Source organism: Etheostoma spectabile, chromosome 24 (genome assembly GCF_008692095.1).
Source record: "Etheostoma spectabile isolate EspeVRDwgs_2016 chromosome 24, UIUC_Espe_1.0, whole genome shotgun sequence".
In the NCBI taxonomy this organism is placed as follows: Eukaryota; Metazoa; Chordata; class Actinopteri; order Perciformes; family Percidae; genus Etheostoma; species Etheostoma spectabile.
In genome coordinates this window covers 7,856,302-7,877,592 of record NC_045756.1, presented here as the reverse complement: position 1 = coordinate 7,877,592, position 21,291 = coordinate 7,856,302, and the positions used below count along the sequence as shown (strand labels likewise).

Sequence of the window (21,291 nt, the reverse complement as noted above, 5' to 3'; positions counted from 1 at the left end):
GCAGCTGGTCCACTTTATACTATATGCACCGTCATGTATCACACAGGAGGACACAGCAGCTAGTCCACTTTATACTATATACACTGTCCTGTATCACACAGGAGGACACAGCAGCTAGTCCACTTTATACTATATACACCGTCCTGTATCACACAGGGACGCAGGAGGACACCCTGCAGCTGATCTGCTCAAACGAGCAAAAGTTTCTTAAATCAAAATATGCTGGAAAGCAACTATGGGAGTGAGTCATGCGTTTATGTTGTAGCCATTCATTATTTACTGCAAACAGATCTAAGTAGTAGCCTACACAGATAAAAACATCTGCTGCACCACCACCACCAAAGTGAACATAAAAAGATATAAAATATATACATACCGTACATATGACATTGTAGTCAAAACCCACGCTATTGACATACACACACTTGCAGACGGCATCCTAGCCCTTACCACTCGGTTATGAGGGCCAAGGGCTAGGGGTCAGTCAGGTAGCTTAGCAGTCTGAGCTAATGTCTACTGTAGTCAGGTAGCTTAGCAGTCTGAGCTAACGTCTCCTGTAGTCAGGTAGCTTAGCAGTCTGAGCTAATGTCTCCTGTAGTCAGGTAGCTTACCAGTCTGAGCTAGTCTCCTGTAGTCAGGTAGCTTAGCAGTCTGAGCTATGTCTCCTGTAGTCAGGTAGTAGCAGGCGGAGCTAACGTCTCTGTAGTCAGGTAGATATGCAGTCTGAGCTAATGTCTCCTGTAGTCAGTTAGCTTAGCAGTCTGAGCTAATGTCTCCTGTAGTCAGGTAGCTTAGCAGTCTGCGCTATGTCTCCTGTAGTCAGGTAGCTTAGCCGTCTGAGTACGAATCTCCTGTAGTCAGGTTAGCTTAGCAGTCTGCGCTAATGTCTCCTGTAGTAGGTAGTTAGCAGTCTGAGCTAATGTGTCGTAGTCAGGTAGCTTAGCAGTCTGAGCTAATGTGTCTGTAGTCAGGTGTGTATTTAGCAGTCTGAGAATGTCTCCTGTAGTCAGTTAGCTTAGCAGTCTGAGCTAATGTCTCCTGTAGTCAGGTAGCTTAGCAGTCTGAGCTACTGTCTCCTGTAGTCAGGTAGCTTAGCAGTCTGAGCTACTGTCTCCTGTAGTCAGGTAGCTTAGCAGTCTGAGCTACTGTCTCCTGTAGTCAGGTAGTTTGCAGTCTGAGCTAATGTCCTGTAGTCAGGTAGCTTAGCAGTCTGAGCTACTGTCTCTGTAGTCAGTAGCTTAGCAGTCTGAGCTAATGTCTCCTGTAGTCAGGTAGCTTAGCAGTCTGAGGCTACTGTCTCCTGTAGTAGGTAGCTTAGGAGTCTGAGCTAATGTCTCTGTAGTCAGGTAGTTAGCAGTCTGAGTACTGTCTCCTGTAGTCAGGTAGTTTAGCAGTCTGAGCTAATGTCTCCTGTAGTCAGGTAGCTTAGCAGTCTGAGCTACTGTCTCCTGTAGTCAGGTAGCTTAGCAGTCTGAGCTAATGTCTCCTGTAGTCAGGTAGCTTAGCAGTATGAGCTAATGTCTCCTGTAGTTCCTGTAGGTGCAGCAGATCAGAAAACTGTAGCAGCATGTAGTGTTTCTATCACAGAAACAGACTGTGGTCAAGCTCATTTACTTTCTTGCCTCCCAAACATAAACGACCAATAAGAGGAGTGGACTTTCTTGCCTGATTTGTAATGGCACATTTTGGTCCACTTGGATTTTTCCAGGTGTGAAATCAAACCAAACCGACCAGGGCAAATCGCTCCAGGTTTACTAACTCACCATCTGATTCGGACCAAAGCTAACAAACTACAGGTGTGAAAACGCCCTTAGAGACTTTTCTCACATCTGATGACTGTAGTTGGACTTCTTCTAGCTTTTTGAGGGGTTAAGTATTTAATATCTGCTCTAGCTTTTCCAAAATTTCAGACAGATATGGTGACCGTGCAAAATTAGGGGAAAAAAGACGCAAAACTACCCCACAGAAAACAAAAATGACCAAAAGGAGACGCAACACGACTGCAAACAGACACAAAAACCCAGAAAGAGACACAAAGTGTATGGGGGGAAATTGCATTATAATTTATTAGTCTATCTTATTTAACAAGATTATGAAAACCACCTTAAATTCAACTAATTAGGGCTTAGATTATCTGCATCAGCGTTTTATTTGCCTGCTAACGGATAAAGCTGAGTTTTGCAGATCCCTACAACAAGTGTCTAATAAACCTAGATTGATAGACATGCATGTTGTGAATGAGAAGTGAAGTATTCCACTAAATATCCCTTCCAACAAATACTTCTGTGTGGCTGATCTGTGAGTGGTAATGCCCATCTGACAGCAGCTGAGAAAACCTTGCAGGATGAGATGAAACCAGGGCAGACGGCCAAGACAGCAAGCTGCCATGATCATCCAAGGGCCGCCGCCGCCTTCACAGAGCAACCTGTCAGACCTGTTCATCAGGGGTGGCAGATCTCAGTATCACACCTTGTCAAAACCTCTCCTAACTAACACATTACAACCCCGGCGACCGGTGACCAACATTGCTCCCACCTGCAGAGCACTACACATCAGAAGCTCTGAATGGGATTGAGAGCGCGCGCACACACACACACACACACACACACACACACACACACACACACACACACACACACACACACACACACAACACACACAAACACACACACCCAAACACACACACACACCCACACAACGACAACGCACACGCCACACGCGAATGCTATGCAAGTCAACTGAAAAATGAGTCACGTCTTTCACAGAAAATGTTCAGAGAGGCAACATTACACTGTCTCTCCCAACCTGAAGAGCAATGCATGAATGGACTATGGAAATCATAGCTGTACGTCGGCTTTAAAATGAGCGTTTTCGTGGGGTTAAAACCCATCAATCACCTGTATTATGTTGATGCAACGCTGAGAGCAGAGTCGCAGTGTTGCAGTCCAACATCATATGTCAGTGGTTGTTAGTAATCTTCTGTAGAACCAAAGCTCATCACATGTTAATCTGGCTTGAGACCACGTCCTGCATCACACCAGCTGTCCGTGGAGGCAGCGATTGATCCCACAGAGAGCAGATCAATTGATTTTCACGGTGCCTGTTTGATTATTTACACCGTGGGGTGATGCCGAGCAGCTGGCTAGCAAGCTGGCTAACGCGATAGCCCACGGTGAACGTACGAGCCACACACAATGTTAATACGACGGAAAGATGAGCCTACACATAAGCAGTGTTGAGGCCTTACAACTTATATGTTAGAATGTCTTGGCACTGGGTTGTTTTTCCCCCATTACATCGGCAGCGCTAGCAACAGCTAGCTTAGCAACAGCTAGCCTAGCATCAGTTCGCCCCAGCGTGATGTCAAAAACAGACAAACTACACCGTCTTCTCTTTCACACATGTCGCAGCCTACCTGGACATAGTTGCTTTCGCAGTACTCCGCTACTCTTTCCAAATTGGTGAAACTGTCTAGTAGTGCGCTTCGTCCTGCTGGAATCTCCTCTTCCAGAAGCATTTGTAGCTCCGCCATTTTCACATCTTTAGCGGAGCGGCGCGTGAGTGTATGTGTGTATATGTCGTGTGTATGTGTGGGGATGTCTCTCTGGCGCCACCCCGGCTGTATGCGGTACTGCAGGGCTCTCCTGGTGGAGAGCAGGGGTTCCCAAAATGAATAAGAAATGCATTCCAGCACACTCCCAATTGGCAAAAATGCTTGTGTGTTAAGGATATAATGTATTTACATTTTTTATTAGTTTCCAGTTCAGGGATACCAAACTCCGTGAATAAAATATTAGTAATAAAATGTCATCTCCCTTGGATGATCATTTTTTTTATTTTTTTATTGATTATTTCACAAGCTTATTTAGAGCACCAGACCTGGATCATGTGAGGACACACAGTCTTGCCCAAGGGCCCTTCAGAAGCACATATTAGCTGATAAAGGGTGTCTGTAATAATGTCAGTAAAAAAAAAAGTCCATATTCGGGCTGAAACCGGAACGAGTGACACTGCTATTCTCCACTGATACAAACTAAACTTTCTTTTTTATAATTAAGTAATTACTTATTTCTTTGATTTAACCCTCCTGTTGTCCTCGGGTCAAATTTGCCCTGTTTTTTAAAAGTTTCTACATCCGAAATTTGGGATTCTTTCATCCAAATATTACATGGATGGTTCCATATAACGCTTCTTGCAAGTTAAGCAAAGGATCAGTTCACTACTTTATTAAATTTGGGGTGTTTTATTCCCCCCCCCCAAAAAAAACTTTGGCAAAAGAAAAAAAAATTATATAATTCATATAAATGACGTTTCTTGACCATGAATTTGAAAAAGAAAATAATGTAAAACTAGTGGTGATATATTGGTGTTAGTGATGTGTACATTATACTGATGGTAGAGTTACAAAAATGAAGAAAATGTTGAAAAAAAGCATCATAAAGTGAAACAAATTTGTCAAAAAAACGTCAAACAATTGTTCATTTTCAGTTTTGACCTGGGAGGACAACACAAGGGTTAAGAAACTTGTTACTTAGGGCAAATTCAAACAAAAGAACAACACATACTAAATCCTCATACGTATTTAATAAAAATGTAAGATGCAACAGTGTTTAAAAAAAGGAATGAAATGTCTAAAGGCCACGAAGAGCCACATGTTATTGGGAGTTTTGTCACTCAAGGCAACTGCACAAAGAATTATAGAGAAAAACATTTGACAGAACAAGTTGTTTTTCTTTACATAGAGTATTAAACCACAGAGTTCCCCCACTTGAACATATTTCAATGAGTGCACATCCAAACTGTGAACAGAAAAGCTAACAATGTGCTTAAGGCCTCAGATTTCTGAACAAGTTAAGCACCAGAAAGACATCTATGGAAATACTGTGGTGGTGCAACTAGTCCTAGTTGCACCACCACAGTATTTTCCATACAAACAAATCCATCAAATTGGGAAAAAGCCTTCCGGACTGATGCTTATTAAAGACTAACTACTGTTTTTTTCAACCCTATTTTCCTATGTTTTTGTGTGTAAGTGACTGATAAGATCAACAATCTTTGACATCGGTCCAGTATTAAGCGTGAACACTAACCGGCACCCACAGACCGGGCTGCAATGTTACTCTATGGGGCAAATGTGCATCATCAATTTGGTCCACTAATGTTCTGTTGTTGCCACTGACAGGCTGAGATTATTATTCCAAATGTCTGACAACATTATGGAAAGGATCCCTACAGAGATAGACATTTAAAATCTCTTTAAGACCTTTCTGTTTAACCAGAAACAGCTCTGAAGGCGCTAAGGCTGAACCCACCAGACTCCATTTAAAAAAGTAATACTTTTAGCGTGTATAGAGCCAACATATTTTTTACGTGAATCGGTAAGCTATGCGTTTATTTCAACCAGAACTAGAGTTGTGATGGTCGGAAACGTGGAAAGACGACCCAAAACGGCTTTTTTTAGTTTTACTTTGTTTCTGTCGACTTTGAATGAAGTGTATTTTACAATGCTAAAAATACTGTTTATTTACATGGAGTTTGGTTGACTTAGCAAATTTTGTGGATGATTTTATGTTTAAAAAAAAAATCCTTTCCATAATAATGGCAGAAACTAAGAATATTAATCTGAGGCTGTCAGCGGCAAAACAAGCACTTTTAGCGGACGTAAATTGAAGGTGTGCATATTGCCCAATTAACTTACATTGTAGCTTGTTTCTCTGATGCCGACTGCAGCGAGCTCGCTTAATACTGGACCTTAGTTCTTCCCATCCCCTTCCATCATAATGTTGTTTAGAAAGACAGGCGTTAATGTGAGAAAAGATGTTTCTCTGGCAGACTGGATCCCCAACATTTAAAAAACACTGTATTGGCAATTCCTTTAATCAAGATGTTATATATGTACAGTATATATCTATATTTTTTAGAAAAAGCTCCGCCCCCCTGCAGTTTCTTTTTTTTTTTTTAAAGAATAGTTCTAGCCTTTTCTGCTGACGGTAATCCAGGTTTCGTCCTTAGGTGTGGATACCAGCTCAGATCGGACCTCCACGACCTGTCCCTTCAACGGGTGAAGCTTCAGCTGGCGCACCAACGTGCTGAGCAGGACCGTAGCGACGGTGTAGGCAAACCTGTCAGAGACCGAATGTAACGGATCGTGAAAATGTAACTGAAGTACGCAGGACATCAAACACAGAGAGTGAATCCTAACCACTACTGGGATACTGGCCCGCCGTAGGCAGGGGCGGGGCTAGAAGGGGAACACGGGGTGGCGACGCCATCGCATGCACATTGCTGCAGCTCCTCTTTTCACCCTGTGTGTTGAGCTCCCAGTTTTAGCTACAGAGTGAGGCACCACACTTCTATTCCATCTCTGGTAATAACTTGACAGCATTCAAATGTGTATGATGCTTGTTCATTTCCTGTATTTCACCTTTATGCAGCAAACAAATCAGCTGGTAAAAAGCCTGTGGCTAGTGGATTTTAAAATCCACTAGCCACAGAGGATGGTGGACAGAAAGAGTAAACGTCTCTCCCAGGTGGGAATATTAAAATGTTTTAGCCGATGGCGTAGACGGCCCTGCCGATTTTGACCAGCTCGCCCGGAGACTGAAGACAGAGGACATTCAGAAACCGTATCTCACTCGGAACACCACAGGTGTTTTTTTTCCCCCCAGGTTTGTATGTGTGTGGAAGCACCAGAGACACAAAATAACCCCCCAAATCCCAGAAAAAGTGTTTTTTTCCCCACAATATGGGCACTTTAAACAGGTTTTAGTGTGAGTATTCTTTACCTGAGTTCCGGGCATGTTTGATTCCCTGAGAATCCGAGCAGACAGAAACTCTTCCTGGTGGACTCCTCCTCAAAGCGATCTGGGTCAAACCTGAGGGATGTTACAGTAACAACTGTATCAGAAATTGGGACATCGATCGATATTTAAAACCTGAACGATAAACCCTACTCTGTGATGCGATCAAACTATTTTATTTATAAATATTAAACTCTTTGGGTGAAAACCCCAAGGTGGCATGTAAAGCCCTCCATTAGGGCCAGGTTACACATTCTTTTATTTATTTATGAATTCCTTTGTTCAGTCATTTTTATATCTATTGTATTTTTACATGGCGTGCAGTGAGTGTGTAACTGGAATTGAGTCTTTGCATTCAATTGGTAATCATGATAGAGGAAAACACAGAATTATTGAACTAGAAAGACACCAACAATTCTGAGAAAACTTATTTTAATATTAAGCCACAGGGCCGTTACTACAAAGGCAAAGGTGGCGTTTCAAATAAAATTGACTATGTGTCTATGGATAAGCAGAAATGTCCAAAATCCAGTCTCAATAACTTTGGAAAATTAGAGATTTCTGGATTTTGGCTAATGGCTGACAGGCCCTATTTTTCTGAAAGTGGCTCAGATGACCCTGTCCAATGTAAATGTATGTGAAGTGAACCTGTACGGGGCGCTCCAGGTGTCAGAATCCTGCAGGACCACTCCCAAAGCGTAGATGACCAAAGTCTGAAATATGGCAAGCACAACACTTCAGCACACCACTATGATTTGCATTTCTTTTCATAACTCCTTCACCATTTCTTTATCACCTGTACAATCATTGTTTATCTCCTCAAGACTACAATTAACGGATTGTCTGGCAGTAACAGTTTAGTGATGATGAGCCGAGTAGAAATACACACACTAAGAGCCAGAGGTGGAATATAACTAAGTACTTCAGTCCAAATGTTGAGGTACTTGTACTTTTCTCTTCATGCCACTTTCTACTTCTACTCCACTACATTTCAGAGAGAAATATTCTACTTTTTACTCCACTACATTCATCTGACAGCTTTAGTTACTAGTTACTTTACACATTAAGATTCCTGCACACAACAAATCTGATGTTTTATTATAAAGTAAGCTAGAAACAATATAACGGCCTACAGGTCCAGCTGAGATGATGAGACCATGAAACAGACAAATGGTTGGATCTCTTTAAACAATGGGAGGAGACTTCTTTACTTTTAAAACTTGAACTACATTTTCCTGATGATACTTACATAGTTTTACTTAAGTAACATTTTGAATGCAGGACTTACTTTCAACGGAGTAGTTCTTACAGTGTGATATTAGTACTTTTACTGAAGTAAAGGATCTGAATACTTCTTCCATCCTCGGTCTGACATGTGACTCTATCCTTCACTGAGTACTTCTTCCACCGCGGCAGAGAGCCAGACAGCAGGGAACCAGATACCTCTTTGGGGATGACGTGTTGATCGACTTTGCCCTCCACTCCCTGAAGCCGAGCTGCGATGGGGGTCAGCTTGGCAGTCCTCACCGTCTCGTTGAGGACCTGTTGGCAGTATCTTTCCAAGGACATAAATGTGATAACATCAGAATCCTCTCTGTTAAGGGTAACATTGTTTTTTTCAACCCTATATTTCCTGTGTTTTTATGTCTAAGTGGCTGGCATTGGTCCAGTATTAAGCGAGATCCCTGCAGTCGGCAGCGGAGAAACAAGCGACAATGGAAGTTAATTTGTAATTGTGCAGCTTCAATTTACGTCCACAAAAGTGCTCGTTTTGCCGCGTGTCGGACAACATTATGAAAAGTATTTCTATGGAGGTCGACCTTTCTTTTTCTTTAAACATAAAAAAAACAACCGGGAAATTGCGTTTGTTAAACCCACCAGACTCCATGTAAATAATCAGTCATTTTAGCATCGTAAAACACACTTCATTCAAAGCTAACAGAAACAAAATAAAACGATGATAATCCGTTTTGGGTCGGCTTTCCACTTTTCCAACCATCGCAACTCTAGTTTCTGTTGTTCTGTTAGTTACCAATATTGTGCATGATATATTGACTCAATATTGTTATTGCAATATCAAATTGCGCAATTTTATATCAAAAGTGTTGCGAAAAGTATGCAATATTTTGTTTATTTTGTGGAGGCTGTGTGGCTTAGTTGTGTTAATTTAGAGCGCGGGCGGGGAGGGGGGCAGACCTACCCCCACTGCTAAAAAAATCCTAAAGGAAACACTGAAAGTGGTTCTTTTCCATACACATGAAAACAGGCTATATTGTGATTTTTACCTGTATCGGGATGGCAGCATTTGGCTAGTAGATGGGGCTAATTTCTCTAGATCAGAGGTCTTCAACTGGAGGGGGGTCCTCAGAGGTACAACAGGGGGGCCACCACATTATCATTAATTCTTTTGAGTGTTCTTTTTTGATTGTTCTGAGCTTTTAGGAAGACAAAAGTGGAAACAGACGTGAGGAACCAGCAGAGAAAATGGGGAGTCGCTAAGCTAACGTTATGGCCGACGTTACGTTTGCAGCAAGCATTTTATTACAAGTCAAATATCCAAATGTCAGTTTTAGGCTAACTATGTGTCTGTAAGTTAAGATAAAGCAGTTTGTTGACAAGATGAACATCCCAGTGTTAGTTGTAACCTAACTATACGTCTGTAAGTTAAGCTAACACACGTAACGTCGGACATAACGTTAGCTTAGCGCCTCCCCATTCTCTCTGCTGGTTCCTCACGTCTGTTTCCACTTTTGTCTTCTAACAGCTCCGTTTATCAGGTCGGCGGATTATAAAAACTTAAGTTCTGGGTTCTGTACGGTGTTGGTGGTGAATATCACCACACAGCAGCTTTTAGACATTTTTCTGTTGTTTGCTAGCAGACGGAGTTGACGAGGAGGAAGCCTTCACGTAGTACACGTCAATGGAGAGCGGAGAGTTGTTTCCCTCAGGTGGGGGGGGGCTCTGTCTCTATGGAGATCTCACTCTATTAGACATGAAGCAAATTCAAGAGATCTTACCTGAGCTGAGGGATCTTGTCCAAGGAAACTGGGTCAGAACCCAAAACCTCCACCAGCTCCTGATACAGTTTGTCCTGAACGTCTTCTGAGGTGGACAGGAAGTGAAGTGCCCAGACACACACTGCCGAAACACAACATTTTTACACCGTTAGTGTCAATGTCTTGATTCTGAAAGACCGGTCAGCCTTTCAGATGTCTGGGACTCAGAAACATGCTGTGTTTGCTGCAGAGAGAAAGATTGCAACCCGTTGGAAACAATCCAAACCTGTCCTACTTGGATGTGATATATATGGAACTCTTCACACCGCTCCATGCATGCGCAAATAAAAAACTCTGGACATTTGGCAGAACATTGCTGAATCCTCTAACCTCTAACTTGTGAAGGTGTTCAGTCCCTTGTCTTGTGTCTGTCTGTGTGTGTGTCTTTGTTTGTGTGTCTTTGTTTGTGTGTTGTTTTGTCTCCCTCCCTCCGGTCTTTCCTCTGTTTTTCTTTTATCTTATTTTTATTTATTCATTTTTGGCCCTGGGACACCTTCTCCGTCTCAGTGTATTGTTTGTTCCTTAAATATATAAAAATAAATACAAATTTGATCACAAAGAAAAACATTTTTACACAGAAAAGGAGCGTTTTGGGGGATACTACTACTTATGGACATACTTGCTGACCGCTGCATTTTAACATGATGTACCTGTCAGTGGCTTAATATTAAGTGGCTGAATAATAAGTCTGGAAAACATCTAAATTCACTTTCTCGTCCTCCTGACTTAAAACTGAGAACAACGCGAGCGGTTTTACAGGTCATTTGAATGTAGTTTTATTCAAAATAAGTGTTAATTGCAGCTGTAGATAATGTATTAATCAACAGTTTTAGTGTTCCTCATTGCTGGCACTTTATTAAAACCAAGTCACGTGTGCCTTTTGGACAATTTAGAAAATCTGGTACTTTCTTTTGACTCCGTATTATCCTTATTTATTGATCACATTTTTACATAAACAGTTCAGTTCAGAAAGTTTGAAAGCTGTAATGTCTGTTTTTATCTGTCTTATGTTGGCGTATTCTTTTCTGTTGTTGTCTTTGTAAATACTCGATGCCTTTGCAAGCGAGGGGCCGCCCCTCGATGACTGACAGCTGTGCATGATGTTATTTTTGAAAACAGAGAGGTTGACATGTCCGTTTATGAAAATAGGCGCCCACGTGTAAACGTAGCCTAAAGGTTGAATTAACGATGGTTTGTCACTTACAGTTGGCCGTGATGACACCGCCGGCCAAAGTGAAAACCATACAGTCCTCCATGATCTGAAACAGACGGAGAGGAAAATAATGGCAGCGCTTTTCTGAGAAATATGACTATCTTTTAGTTGAATTTTGGGTTGATAGATAGGGATAGACAGGGATAGAGAGAGAGATAGAAAGAGATAAATAGAGATAGATAGGGATAGACAGGGTTAGAAAGAAATAGAGATAGATAGGGATAGAGAGATAGATAGATAGATAGATAGATAGATAGATAGATGTATTGATAGATAGATAGATAAGGATAGTAGATAGATACATAGATAGATAGAAAGGAATAGATAGATAGATAGATAGATAGAAATATATATACTGTAGATAGACAGAAAGATAGATATAGTCAGACAGACAGATCGATCGAAAGAGATATAAAGATAGGGACAGACAGAAAGACAGACAGATAAAAATAGAGATATATATAAATATAGATGGACAGAAAGACAGACAGATACAGACACTTTATTAATCCCAAACTGGGAAATTACTGTGTTACAGCAGCAAGATACAAGGACACACACACACACACACACTCACTCACACACTCACTCACTGAAAATGTACTAAAAACAATAACTAACAAATGTGATAAAATAAGATAAAACATCAAAATGCCAGAACAACTACTGAAATTATAGGAATGAAGAGAAGGTTCATGTACAGTATATATATATATATATATATATATATATATATATAAGTGTAGAATAACATTTACAACCTCCATACATAGTATTTATACATATAGATCAAAATAAAATACGTATGATATTAAACATAAAGTAGCCGGTGTGCAAGTAGCAATATTGTAATGTGTGAGCTAATGTGAGAGTCATCTGAGTTGTTGTACCGTTTCCTGGATTGTCGTCCAGTTAGTGACCTCCACAGTATTTTACCTGTCGTTCTGTGAGGCTGGACTGGAGCAGAGTGTCCACAAACGCCGTCTGCGTCCTCTGGGCTTTCCTCTCCTTCGCCACTGACAACAGCACCGACTCCATCTCCGACAGAGCTGGAGGGACAAAAGAAAGAAAGAAAGAAATACATTGTCTTTTGACTCTGGCTGCGTTTTCGTGTGTTCGGCACGGACATGGAGCTGCTTGTCACTCCCACTGGGCTTACAGGGGGGTAGATGTTTTATTATAAAGTAACCTAGCAACAATATAACGGCCTACAAGTCCAGCTGAGATGATGAGACCATTAAACACACAGCTGGTTGGATCCTTTACTCTTTCTACAATGGGAGGAGACTTCTTTACTTTTATTACTTTAACTACATTTTCCTGATGATACTTACACACTTTTACTGAAGTAACATTTTCAATGCAGGACTTTTACTTGAGTAAAGGATCTGAATAATCCCTACACCGCTGGTTGTATGTACAGATCTTGAGCTGCAGCTCTCAGACTCGAGTCAAGCTGCTCTACCCACACAGAGAGATCCCGTCTGAGCCTCTACAAACGTCTCCTCCTGTCCCTCCACAGCTGAACAGGAGGAGAAAGCCAACGCTGCGCCCACAAGTCAACACACAGCAGAGGTGTGAGAGGCCGAGCCAAAAAACTGGACTTAACAGAATCAAGTTTAAAAAAAAAAAACCTCAACATACATGTATGACAGGCCTTAACATATATATGACAGCATGACGTAGCACGACAGGCCGGTCGGTGAATCATTCCGGACCCGGCCTGTAAACCTCACACTATGTTATGAGTCCAATACATGACAAAGTGTAACGTTTCCTATTTTTAAAATCATTTTCTACTGATCAATAAAATTGGTAGTAACGCTGAAAAAAATGTCAAACAGCAAAAACGTTGGAAAAAGCGACAAATACGTCAAAAAAAAGTTACAAATAAGTTGGGGAAAAACCTCAAAAAAGCGTCAAAAACTTCACCAAAGCGACAAAGACGTTGAAGAAAGTAACAAAGAGTGAAAAAAGCGACAAATATGTTGGGGAAAAAGGAGCAAAAGGGGGACAAAAACATCATGAGTAGCAACAAAAAGGTCTTCACAAACGACAAAAAATACAACAAAAAAAGAGCAAAAACTTCAATTAAGCGACAAAACGTTTGGAAAAAGTGACAAAGATGTTAAAGAAAGTGACAAAGACATTGAAATAATAACTTGGGGAAAAAAAGAAGCAAAAGGGGGACAAAAGCATCATGAATAGCGACAAAAACGTCTTCACAAACAACAAAAAAAGACAACAAAACCTCAAAAAAGGTTCACCAAAGCAACAAAACGTTTGAAAAAAGTGACAGATGTTGAAAAAATTGACAAAGACGTTTAAAAAAAAAAGTGACAAAGACAGTGAAGACAGCGACATAGGCATTGAAAAAAAGCGACAAAGACGCCACAAAGACGGTGAAAAAAGTGACAAATACGTTGAAATAATAAGTTGGAAAAAGGAGCAAAAGGGGAAGAAAAACATCATGAATGACAACAAAAACCTCTTCACAAACGGCAAAAAAAGACAACAAAAACTTTTACAAAGTGACAAAACGTTTGAAAAAAGCGACAAAGACAGTGAAAAGAAGTGACAAATATGTTGAAATAATAAGTTGGGGGAAAAAAGGAGCAAAAGGGGGACAAAAACATCATGAACGATGACAAAAACGTCTTCACAAACGACAAGAAAGACGCCAAAAACTTTTAAAAAACGCCAAAAACTTCTACAAAGTGACAAAACGTTTGAAAAAAGCGACAAAGACGTTGAAAAAAAGCGACAAAACCGTCAAAAGTGACCAGCCCGAGGAGAATAGGGTACCGATGTTTACATACGTCTTTCTAACAATACCTTAATCAGGACAAATGTTGAGCGGGAAAACCGAGAACTCAACTTGGATGTACTGTATGTTCCAATAAGTCCAGACCTCGGGACCTTGGAGTGATGCGTTTGAGGACCCCCGGTACGTGACATCAGTTCCGCAAACGCTGAGAATAAAAAGTTACCCTTCTCGTAACGTCCTTTCCTGCTGGAGCTCTTCTCCAGGGAGCCGTCCAAGTAGCCCTTTCCAATTTCTGACCAGATCTGCGGAGTCAGAAGAGGAAAAAACAACTTCAAGTGACCTGTTATAACATCTGTTTGAGCAGGTTTAGAGTGCGTTAAAATGAGACGGGTCAACAAATAAGTAAGGAGACATGGATTATCTGGAAACTTTGGGTTCAACAATGAAGCAAAGTTTTCCTGCATCACTTAATGGTGCAAATGTCTTTATATATGTAAAGCAAATTATAATAGGGGGGTTGCACTGGCTAGTGGGGGGGGGGGGGGGGGGGGGGCCTCCGTTATGTCTGGAGTGTGACAAATGAAAACGTCCTGGAGGGACGAGACCAATAAAACTATGTTCATGTTGACCACTTGACCCGGAGATGATGTGGCTGCATAATTCGTATGTATGGAATTCAACGTTTTAAACTACAATATTAATAAATGCATGAGCCAAATCAAAGGTGGGTTATCAGAGGCAATATGACAAGTATGGTATATTTACCCAATATTAGTGTTCATTATACAGTGGCTTGCATAATAAGTTTATGAACCCATGCTAAAGCTGACTAAAAATTCATCTTTTGGAAATTGATCTTAACGGCTTAATAAAAAAAAAAAAAGGAAAAATCCAACCTTTAAGGACACCAATTTTCTTTGTGAATAAATGATGTATTTTAAATAAAAAAATAAATGTTCTTCTCGAGTCCTCACTAAGACCAAGAGAGGATCACATCACCAGTTCTGAAGTCTTTACACTGGCTTCCTGTGTCTCAAAGAATTGATTTCAAAGACTCTTGTATTATAAATCCCTTAACGGTTTAGGTCCAAAATACATTTCTGATCTGCTAATACACTATGACACCCCCCAGACCTCCGGTCATCTGGGACAGGTCTACTACTACACTATGACCCCCCCAGACCTCTCAGGTCATCTGGGACATGTCTACTTTCTGTCCCCAGAGTCAGAAATAAACAGGGTGAAGCAGCTTTCAGTTTCTATGTCCTCATATCTGGAATAAACTCCCAGAAACCTGCAGGTCCGCTGCTACTCTCAGTTCTTTTAAATCAAGGCTGAAGACCTTCCTTTTTGATGCTGCCTTTTTAAATTAATGCTCATTTCTTTCTTATGCTGCACTGTAACTTTTATTCTTGTGTTTTATGTGTCTATTTTTTTTAACTGTCTATTCATGTGTTTTACCGGTTTTTAATGCTTATGATTTTTAACTGTTTGTACTTGTGTTTTATCTGTTTAACTGATTTTGTGTACAGCACTTTGAATTGCCCTGTTGCTGAAATGTGCTCTACAGATAAAGCTGCCTTGCCTCAAAATACAGGGGGAATAAGTATACACCCCCCTATGTTAAATTCCCATAGAGGCAGGCAGATATTTATTATTAAAGGCCAGTTATTACATGGATCATGGAATCAAATAACCCCCCCACATCGTTACATACATACCTAGAGATAAGCATGGGGAACTTTCCATAAGATCATAAAACCATGCCAATTTAAGGAAGAACGTTTATTTATTTATGATACATTACTCATTCACAAAGAAAATTGGTCTCCTTAAAGTTTCCATTTTTCCTAATTTTTTTAATTAATTTATATTCCTCTTAGTCAACTTTAGCATGGATGTGTGAACTTATGCAACCCAGTATATTAAATGTAACATAAACCCACAGGAGCAGAGAAAGAGACCAGAATCCAATGCACACAAAGCAATTTAGGACGGGGGTGGGCGTGGGGTGGGGGGGTTCCTCTCACCGCGTCGTGGTTCTTGCAGAAGGAGAGGACCTTGGCGTCGTCTTGGAAACTCTCGCCCAGAGCCAGCTGGGTGACCGTCTTCATGGCCAGACCCAGCAGGTGGGCACACAGGGGGGTGTGCTGGGAGTCCGGGAACGACTTCCACTTTCCTACAAGCTCCTCCGACAGCTACGGGAAACGAGGTTTCAAAAACATATAATAAAAATATATAATAAAACCGATACTGGTATCAGAAAAGCATCTGACACGGTCTAAAGTACTGGAGTTTATTCACTGATCCTATACCATGTACTTCAACCCTGGAGAAACTACTTTAAAGTAATCCCCCTTTTCTCCCCTTGCTGTCCTGTCCATTAAAAGGTGGAAAAGCCCCCAAAAAAATTATCAAAAAAAAAAAATCTTTAAAAAAAACAAAAAACTGTGGCCTTCACTGTTTTGGTGTGTTGATGTTTCACAAAGAGTTTCGATAGAAATCATATGACATCCATACAGGGATGGTATTACACAGCTGTCATAACATGATAATACACACTGGTATCAGATCAGTACTAAATAATAACCTTTTATAGACAAAGTGCTTCACGTGAGAAAAAAATTGTTCAAATAAGACCCAAAAAATGAAAATGAGCAAGCCCAAAAAAAACAATGGAACTAAAAAAAAAGTTAAGAAATTACAAACACAAATTCTAAACATGAGACAAAAGCCAATTCTATCTGGAAATGTTCCTGAAGGCATCATCTCAGAGAGAGGCGTGAACGTTTTGCAAAAGAATAACGGGATACAAACCTTGAGCACAAGCGGGAAGTTGTTCTTCAACATGTTGTTGACGCCACTTTCGTACACCTTCTTCCTTATTATGGTCTCGGTGGCCCCGCCTCCCATTCCCGACTGGTAACCTAGCAACGACTTTAGCATGGTCTCAAAGGAGTCGGCTGAGAAGAGCAACAACAAAAAAAGAGATTTTTGTTTACTGAAGACATGCTAAGAGAAGGTCTTTATTCAGTAGGGCTGAGAATCATTTCCAATATTTCCGATACCTGTAGCCATAGCAACACTGTGACTCTGATACACGTTCCTAAATGAAACTGCATGCTGATTGGCTCACTGACGCTGATGATATTTACTCCTTAGGGATTGAAATTAGAGGCAATTCCGTCTGTGCCTAAAAAGTATCGAATTCGGTACCCAGCCCAAAGATTCCGTTGGACAGTAGCAGGGCTGTAGTCAAGTCCACCTTTGTAGAGTCCAGGACCAGGACTAGTCGAGCCCAAGTCAAGACCGAGTCCATATGAGACCAGTCAAGACCAAGGAAAGACTGGGTCAAATTAGGCCATAAAAGTATTTTTTTTTTAACTCTCATATTGTCCTTGGGACAAATTTGATGGATTTCCAAGTTTTTTTTTTTAATACAAGAAATATGGGAGGGCGAAAGACGAGTGTCAAAAATGTCAAACAAGGCCACAAAACATGGGCGGAAAAAGCATAACAAATATTGGAAAAAGTGACAACAGTTACAAAAAAAATCTTCAAAAACACCTTAAAACTTTGGAAAAGCGGCAAAAACATTGAAAAGGTGACAAAGACATTGGGCGGGGGTCAATATCAATGTTGAAAAAAACCTATTTTATCATGAAAAAAGCAACAAAACATTGACAAAGTGATGTCAAAAGTGTTGTTGACCAAGCATGCCTCATCAGGGGTTTTGGAGAAAGACTGGGTCCAGACCAACTTGAATTGAGTCTGGACTCGAGTGCTACCGCCCTGGACAGTGGTCAAATCCAATCAGCATGGGGGGGGGGGGGGGGGGTGCTGGTGCACTTACTGGTGTGGTTGGGGTTGATGTGTTGCCGTAGCTGTTGCACGGAGCCCAGGCTGACCACGGGTCGCCCGCCGAACCAGAACGACGCCACCGACCCAAACCGCTGATGCAGACTGACCAGGAACTCATGTAGGCTGCCTTTGTTCACAATGTCCTGCAGGTTCCCATCCCTGGGGGGGGGGCACAGAGCAAGGATGTGAGTTAGGTGAGGTGGGGGCAAATCGATGCAGAATGGTCCAGGTCCACATCGCGATGCAGCGATATTCATCGGATCTCCACTTTTGAGAATTTAAATTTTGAACACTTCTTTTTCTTGCATTCTAGTGCATTTTTCTGCAAGTTATGGTAAAAAGAAAACAAGTTAAGATGACAACTTACTTCTCATCTGTAGGATTGAGACCTGGGACCCGGAGGCCCTTCTGGATGACTGAAAACATAATTGAATGTATATTAAAACATTTTGACAACATAGACGGACAGTGTACTTTCTACACTGGTGTTCACAAGCATCTATTGCCTCCTTTGACGAGTTGAGCAGTGATGGAAAGTAACAAAGTACATTTACTCCAGTACTGTACAAAATCCAAATGTTGAGGCACTTTACTTAAATCTTTTCTTTTCACGCCACTGAGTACTTCTACTCCGCTATCTAGCTAATTATCTATTCCCGTTAACTTTACAGCTAGAGAAGGTGGTGTTCCATCCAGTAGCATTGAATCTCATTGAAATACATGGTAATTTAATGTTTCCTCGCTTACAGGTAACACACACATAGCATAACAACATCACCATTGGCATCTGATCAACTTTTAAGGTCTTCGGGTGAATTCGGCATACAAATGGCCCACTTGAAAGCAGACTTACCGGGTACAAATAGAGAACAGCGCCGACCAAAATGATGACAAACGTGACAGCAAAGATGGCAAAGTCCAGCATGACTTCTCGCTTTTAGTAGCACTATTTTGTGCTAAGTTAGCTTCATGAATATGTGGAGATTCCCCCCCCCCAACTGATAACATACCGTTACCACGTCAACACAAAGTGAAAGGACAGATTAGCTTTAGCTCTGCGCTCGACAACATGGTCTGTATCGCTTCTTTTTCTTTGAAGTTTTCATGGCGGTTGGCAAACACCGGTCTGGTCCATTACCGCCACCAACTGGTACGGATAGTGGCCCGGAATATCCAACAGTCGACGTTTTTGTAGTGTTATCAATTTGTTTTAGTAGCATTTATCCAATTTTTATTTTTATATGTCTTTCCAATGTTTTCGACGTTTTTGTTGCCTTTCTGGGGCTTTTTTTTCTCGAATTTTCTGTTGCTTCGTTTGAAGCATTGAGTTTTTTTGTTTTTAAAGTTTTTGGCACTTTTTCCAAAGTCTTTGTTGCTTCTTTCAGAGCGTTTGTTGACTTTTTTAAGTTATTTTTTCAAAGTTTTTGGTGCTTTTTTTTTTTTATGATGTTTGTATCCTTTTGATGTATTTTTTTTCCAACAATCGAGTTTTAAAAGTAAAAAAAAAGCAACAACAATGTTGGGGACAAAAGTGACAAATGTCAGAAAAAGCTAAATAAATTTAAAAAGCAACAACAAAATGTCCAAAAACAATGTCAACAAACAGCAAAAAAATGCAACAAATTTAAAAAGAGAAAAAAAGCAACCTGCAATAATACAGTCAAAGATATTAGACTTGTTCTATGAAAATGAAATAAAAGCATGTCAACAAACTAAACCCATCTGGCCCTTGATGGCTTCTCATTTTCCAGTGTGGCCCGTAGCAAAACTGAAATCCAGTTCCTTTACTGTGTAATAAAGAGACCTTGTTGGATTTGTTGGATAAATATTTATAGAGTGACAAGCACATTCTATTTTTCTAAAATACAAAAATAATCTACATATTCAGATTTCACTGTTGAAAATACAGACCAAAAATATGTGCAACATGTCAAAGCTGTACAGTGTGTCGGAGCAGGTGTGCAGATTATTTATTCTCAGGCAGTCATTTCAGATTTGTCCTCTGGTTTGGGGGCTTCTATCACCATGGCGTCCAGATACTCTGAAGAAGAAACACAAGATAATAACATCAGAAAAAAATCATTTTAAAGTGGATTTTGCAGGGCTGGGTATCTCTGTGTAATGTAGAGTTTTTCCTGCGTATCTTAGACAGCCAATCACAGACATTATTAGATCTTGGTAGAAGCGTGCTGCGTGCTGATTGGATCACTGACGCTGATGGGATTTCCTCCTTAAGGCTGAATTATGCTTTTGTGTTAAAGAGACCAACACACGCCAACGCACAAGTATACATAGGCCACTTAATTCGGCTCTGCACGGAGCTCTGCAGAAGACATTGATTTGGATAAATTCTACCGAGTCACCCTAAATTGGACTGCAACTGATCAAATACCCCCGCCCCCCCCCCCCCCCCCCGCCACCCTCACCGAGCAGGAAAACAACCAGCAGCTGGCCTTCTATTCGTCCTGTGCTCTGGTTATGTCTTCAAGGTCACGCCGATGAACTGAGCTTTTAACAACACAGACAGTTTGACGCGCACATTGCACACACAACTCATTATCTCAAACACGCACCATACACTCCCTCCCCCATCCCGCCCAACATCCATATGTCTGCCTCGTTTCTGTGTTTCTCGCACCCTCTATATGCCACCTCAAAAAATTCCTTCATGTGTCCACATGAACTGTGTGTTGTCTTGCATTATGTTATGTTGTTATGTCTTGTACTTTATCTTGCTACAATGCTGATTGATTCTGTTTCTGATGCATCTGAAGTGAAGTGTGCGCATGCGCTGAAAAGTGCGAGCTGCCTGTTGCAGTGCTCCGTCTCTGTCTTCTTACTACTGGTGCTACTGTGATACAGAGTTTCCCTTCGGGGATCAATAAAGTATTTCTGATTCTGATTCTGATTCTGATAAATCCCGCTCAAGGTATTGAAATTGGGCATTTTTCAATACGTGATAATTTAGACTCAATTTGGTCCGTGCCTTAAAAGGAATCAAATCCACCGTCCCATTCTCTCTCACCCGCAGTGTAGTCTGTTTCCGGCCGGGTGGCGATGAAGGCCCAGGCCAGCCCCACCAGCAGAGCCACCACCAGGTTGACGGTCACCCACGGGTGGAGGATCTGGTGCTCTAACCCCCGGGGCCTGGAGGAGAACAGGGGGTCCCATGTATCCAGTGGTGGTAGAAGAATTCACATCTTTTACTTCAGTAACAGTACTAATGCCACACTGTAACCATACTCTGTTACAAGTAAAAGTCCTGCTTTGAAAATGTTACTTCAGTAAAAATCTGTAAGTATCATCAGGAAAATGTAGTTATCGTATTAAAAGTTCTCAATGCAGAAAAATCCTTCCCATTTTAGAAACAGGAAACGAAAAAAAGCATTGATATTGTCAAAAACAATGTCACAAGCATCCCATAAAAAAGGTCAAGAGCCTTAGAAAGAACTTCAAAAGTGTCAAATGCAGCGTTAAAAGCGTCAAAAAGGGTTGAAATCCAAACCTATATATTGTTGCTAGTTTACTTTAAAATAAAACCTCAGATTTTATAAACTACATGTGTTTTGTGTGCAGAAATCTGAATGTGTAAAG

At 41.0% G+C, this 21,291-nt stretch overlaps 3 protein-coding genes and 1 long non-coding RNA gene across 18 annotated transcripts in view; 1 reads left to right on the top strand and 3 right to left on the bottom strand.

Annotated features, from left to right (window-relative positions):
- The window catches only part of abi2b (abl-interactor 2b), a 25,510-nt gene extending 21,896 nt beyond the window's left edge, over positions 1–3,614 (bottom strand). For all 12 annotated transcript variants that reach the window (XM_032506538.1, XM_032506542.1, XM_032506539.1 and 9 more), the window contains exon 1: positions 3,416–3,614. In XM_032506538.1, coding sequence (XP_032362429.1) covers positions 3,416–3,532 — 117 coding nt within the window. In that variant the 5' untranslated portion in view covers positions 3,533–3,614. The remainder of the gene's footprint in view (positions 1–3,415) is intronic.
- LOC116674079 (uncharacterized) overlaps positions 1–9,558 on the top strand; it is an 18,070-nt gene extending 8,512 nt beyond the window's left edge. Inside the window, exons 2-4 of the long non-coding RNA XR_004327953.1 lie at positions 6,763–6,768; positions 9,254–9,362; positions 9,433–9,558. This is a non-coding gene — a long non-coding RNA (uncharacterized LOC116674079). The remainder of the gene's footprint in view (positions 1–6,762; positions 6,769–9,253; positions 9,363–9,432) is intronic.
- On the bottom strand, positions 5,015–18,848 carry cyp20a1 (cytochrome P450, family 20, subfamily A, polypeptide 1). The gene is given in 14 exon segments (XM_032506532.1): positions 5,015–6,122; positions 6,786–6,875; positions 7,449–7,513; positions 8,244–8,355; positions 9,818–9,938; positions 11,061–11,115; positions 12,006–12,118; positions 14,060–14,138; positions 15,867–16,034; positions 16,654–16,799; positions 17,690–17,856; positions 18,065–18,092; positions 18,095–18,113; positions 18,551–18,848. Coding segments are annotated over 14 exon segments (1,386 nt in total). The 5' UTR covers positions 18,623–18,848; the 3' UTR covers positions 5,015–5,971.
- A 657-nt stretch (positions 18,849–19,505) lies between these two features.
- Positions 19,506–21,291, bottom strand: part of LOC116674045 (transmembrane protein 237B) — a 12,815-nt gene continuing 11,029 nt past the window's right edge. For all 4 annotated transcript variants that reach the window (XM_032506561.1, XM_032506562.1, XM_032506563.1 and 1 more), the window contains 2 exons: positions 20,723–20,844; positions 19,506–19,738 (listed from right to left, as the gene is read on the bottom strand). In XM_032506561.1, coding sequence (XP_032362452.1) covers positions 19,674–19,738; positions 20,723–20,844 — 187 coding nt within the window. In that variant the 3' untranslated portion in view covers positions 19,506–19,673. The remainder of the gene's footprint in view (positions 19,739–20,722; positions 20,845–21,291) is intronic.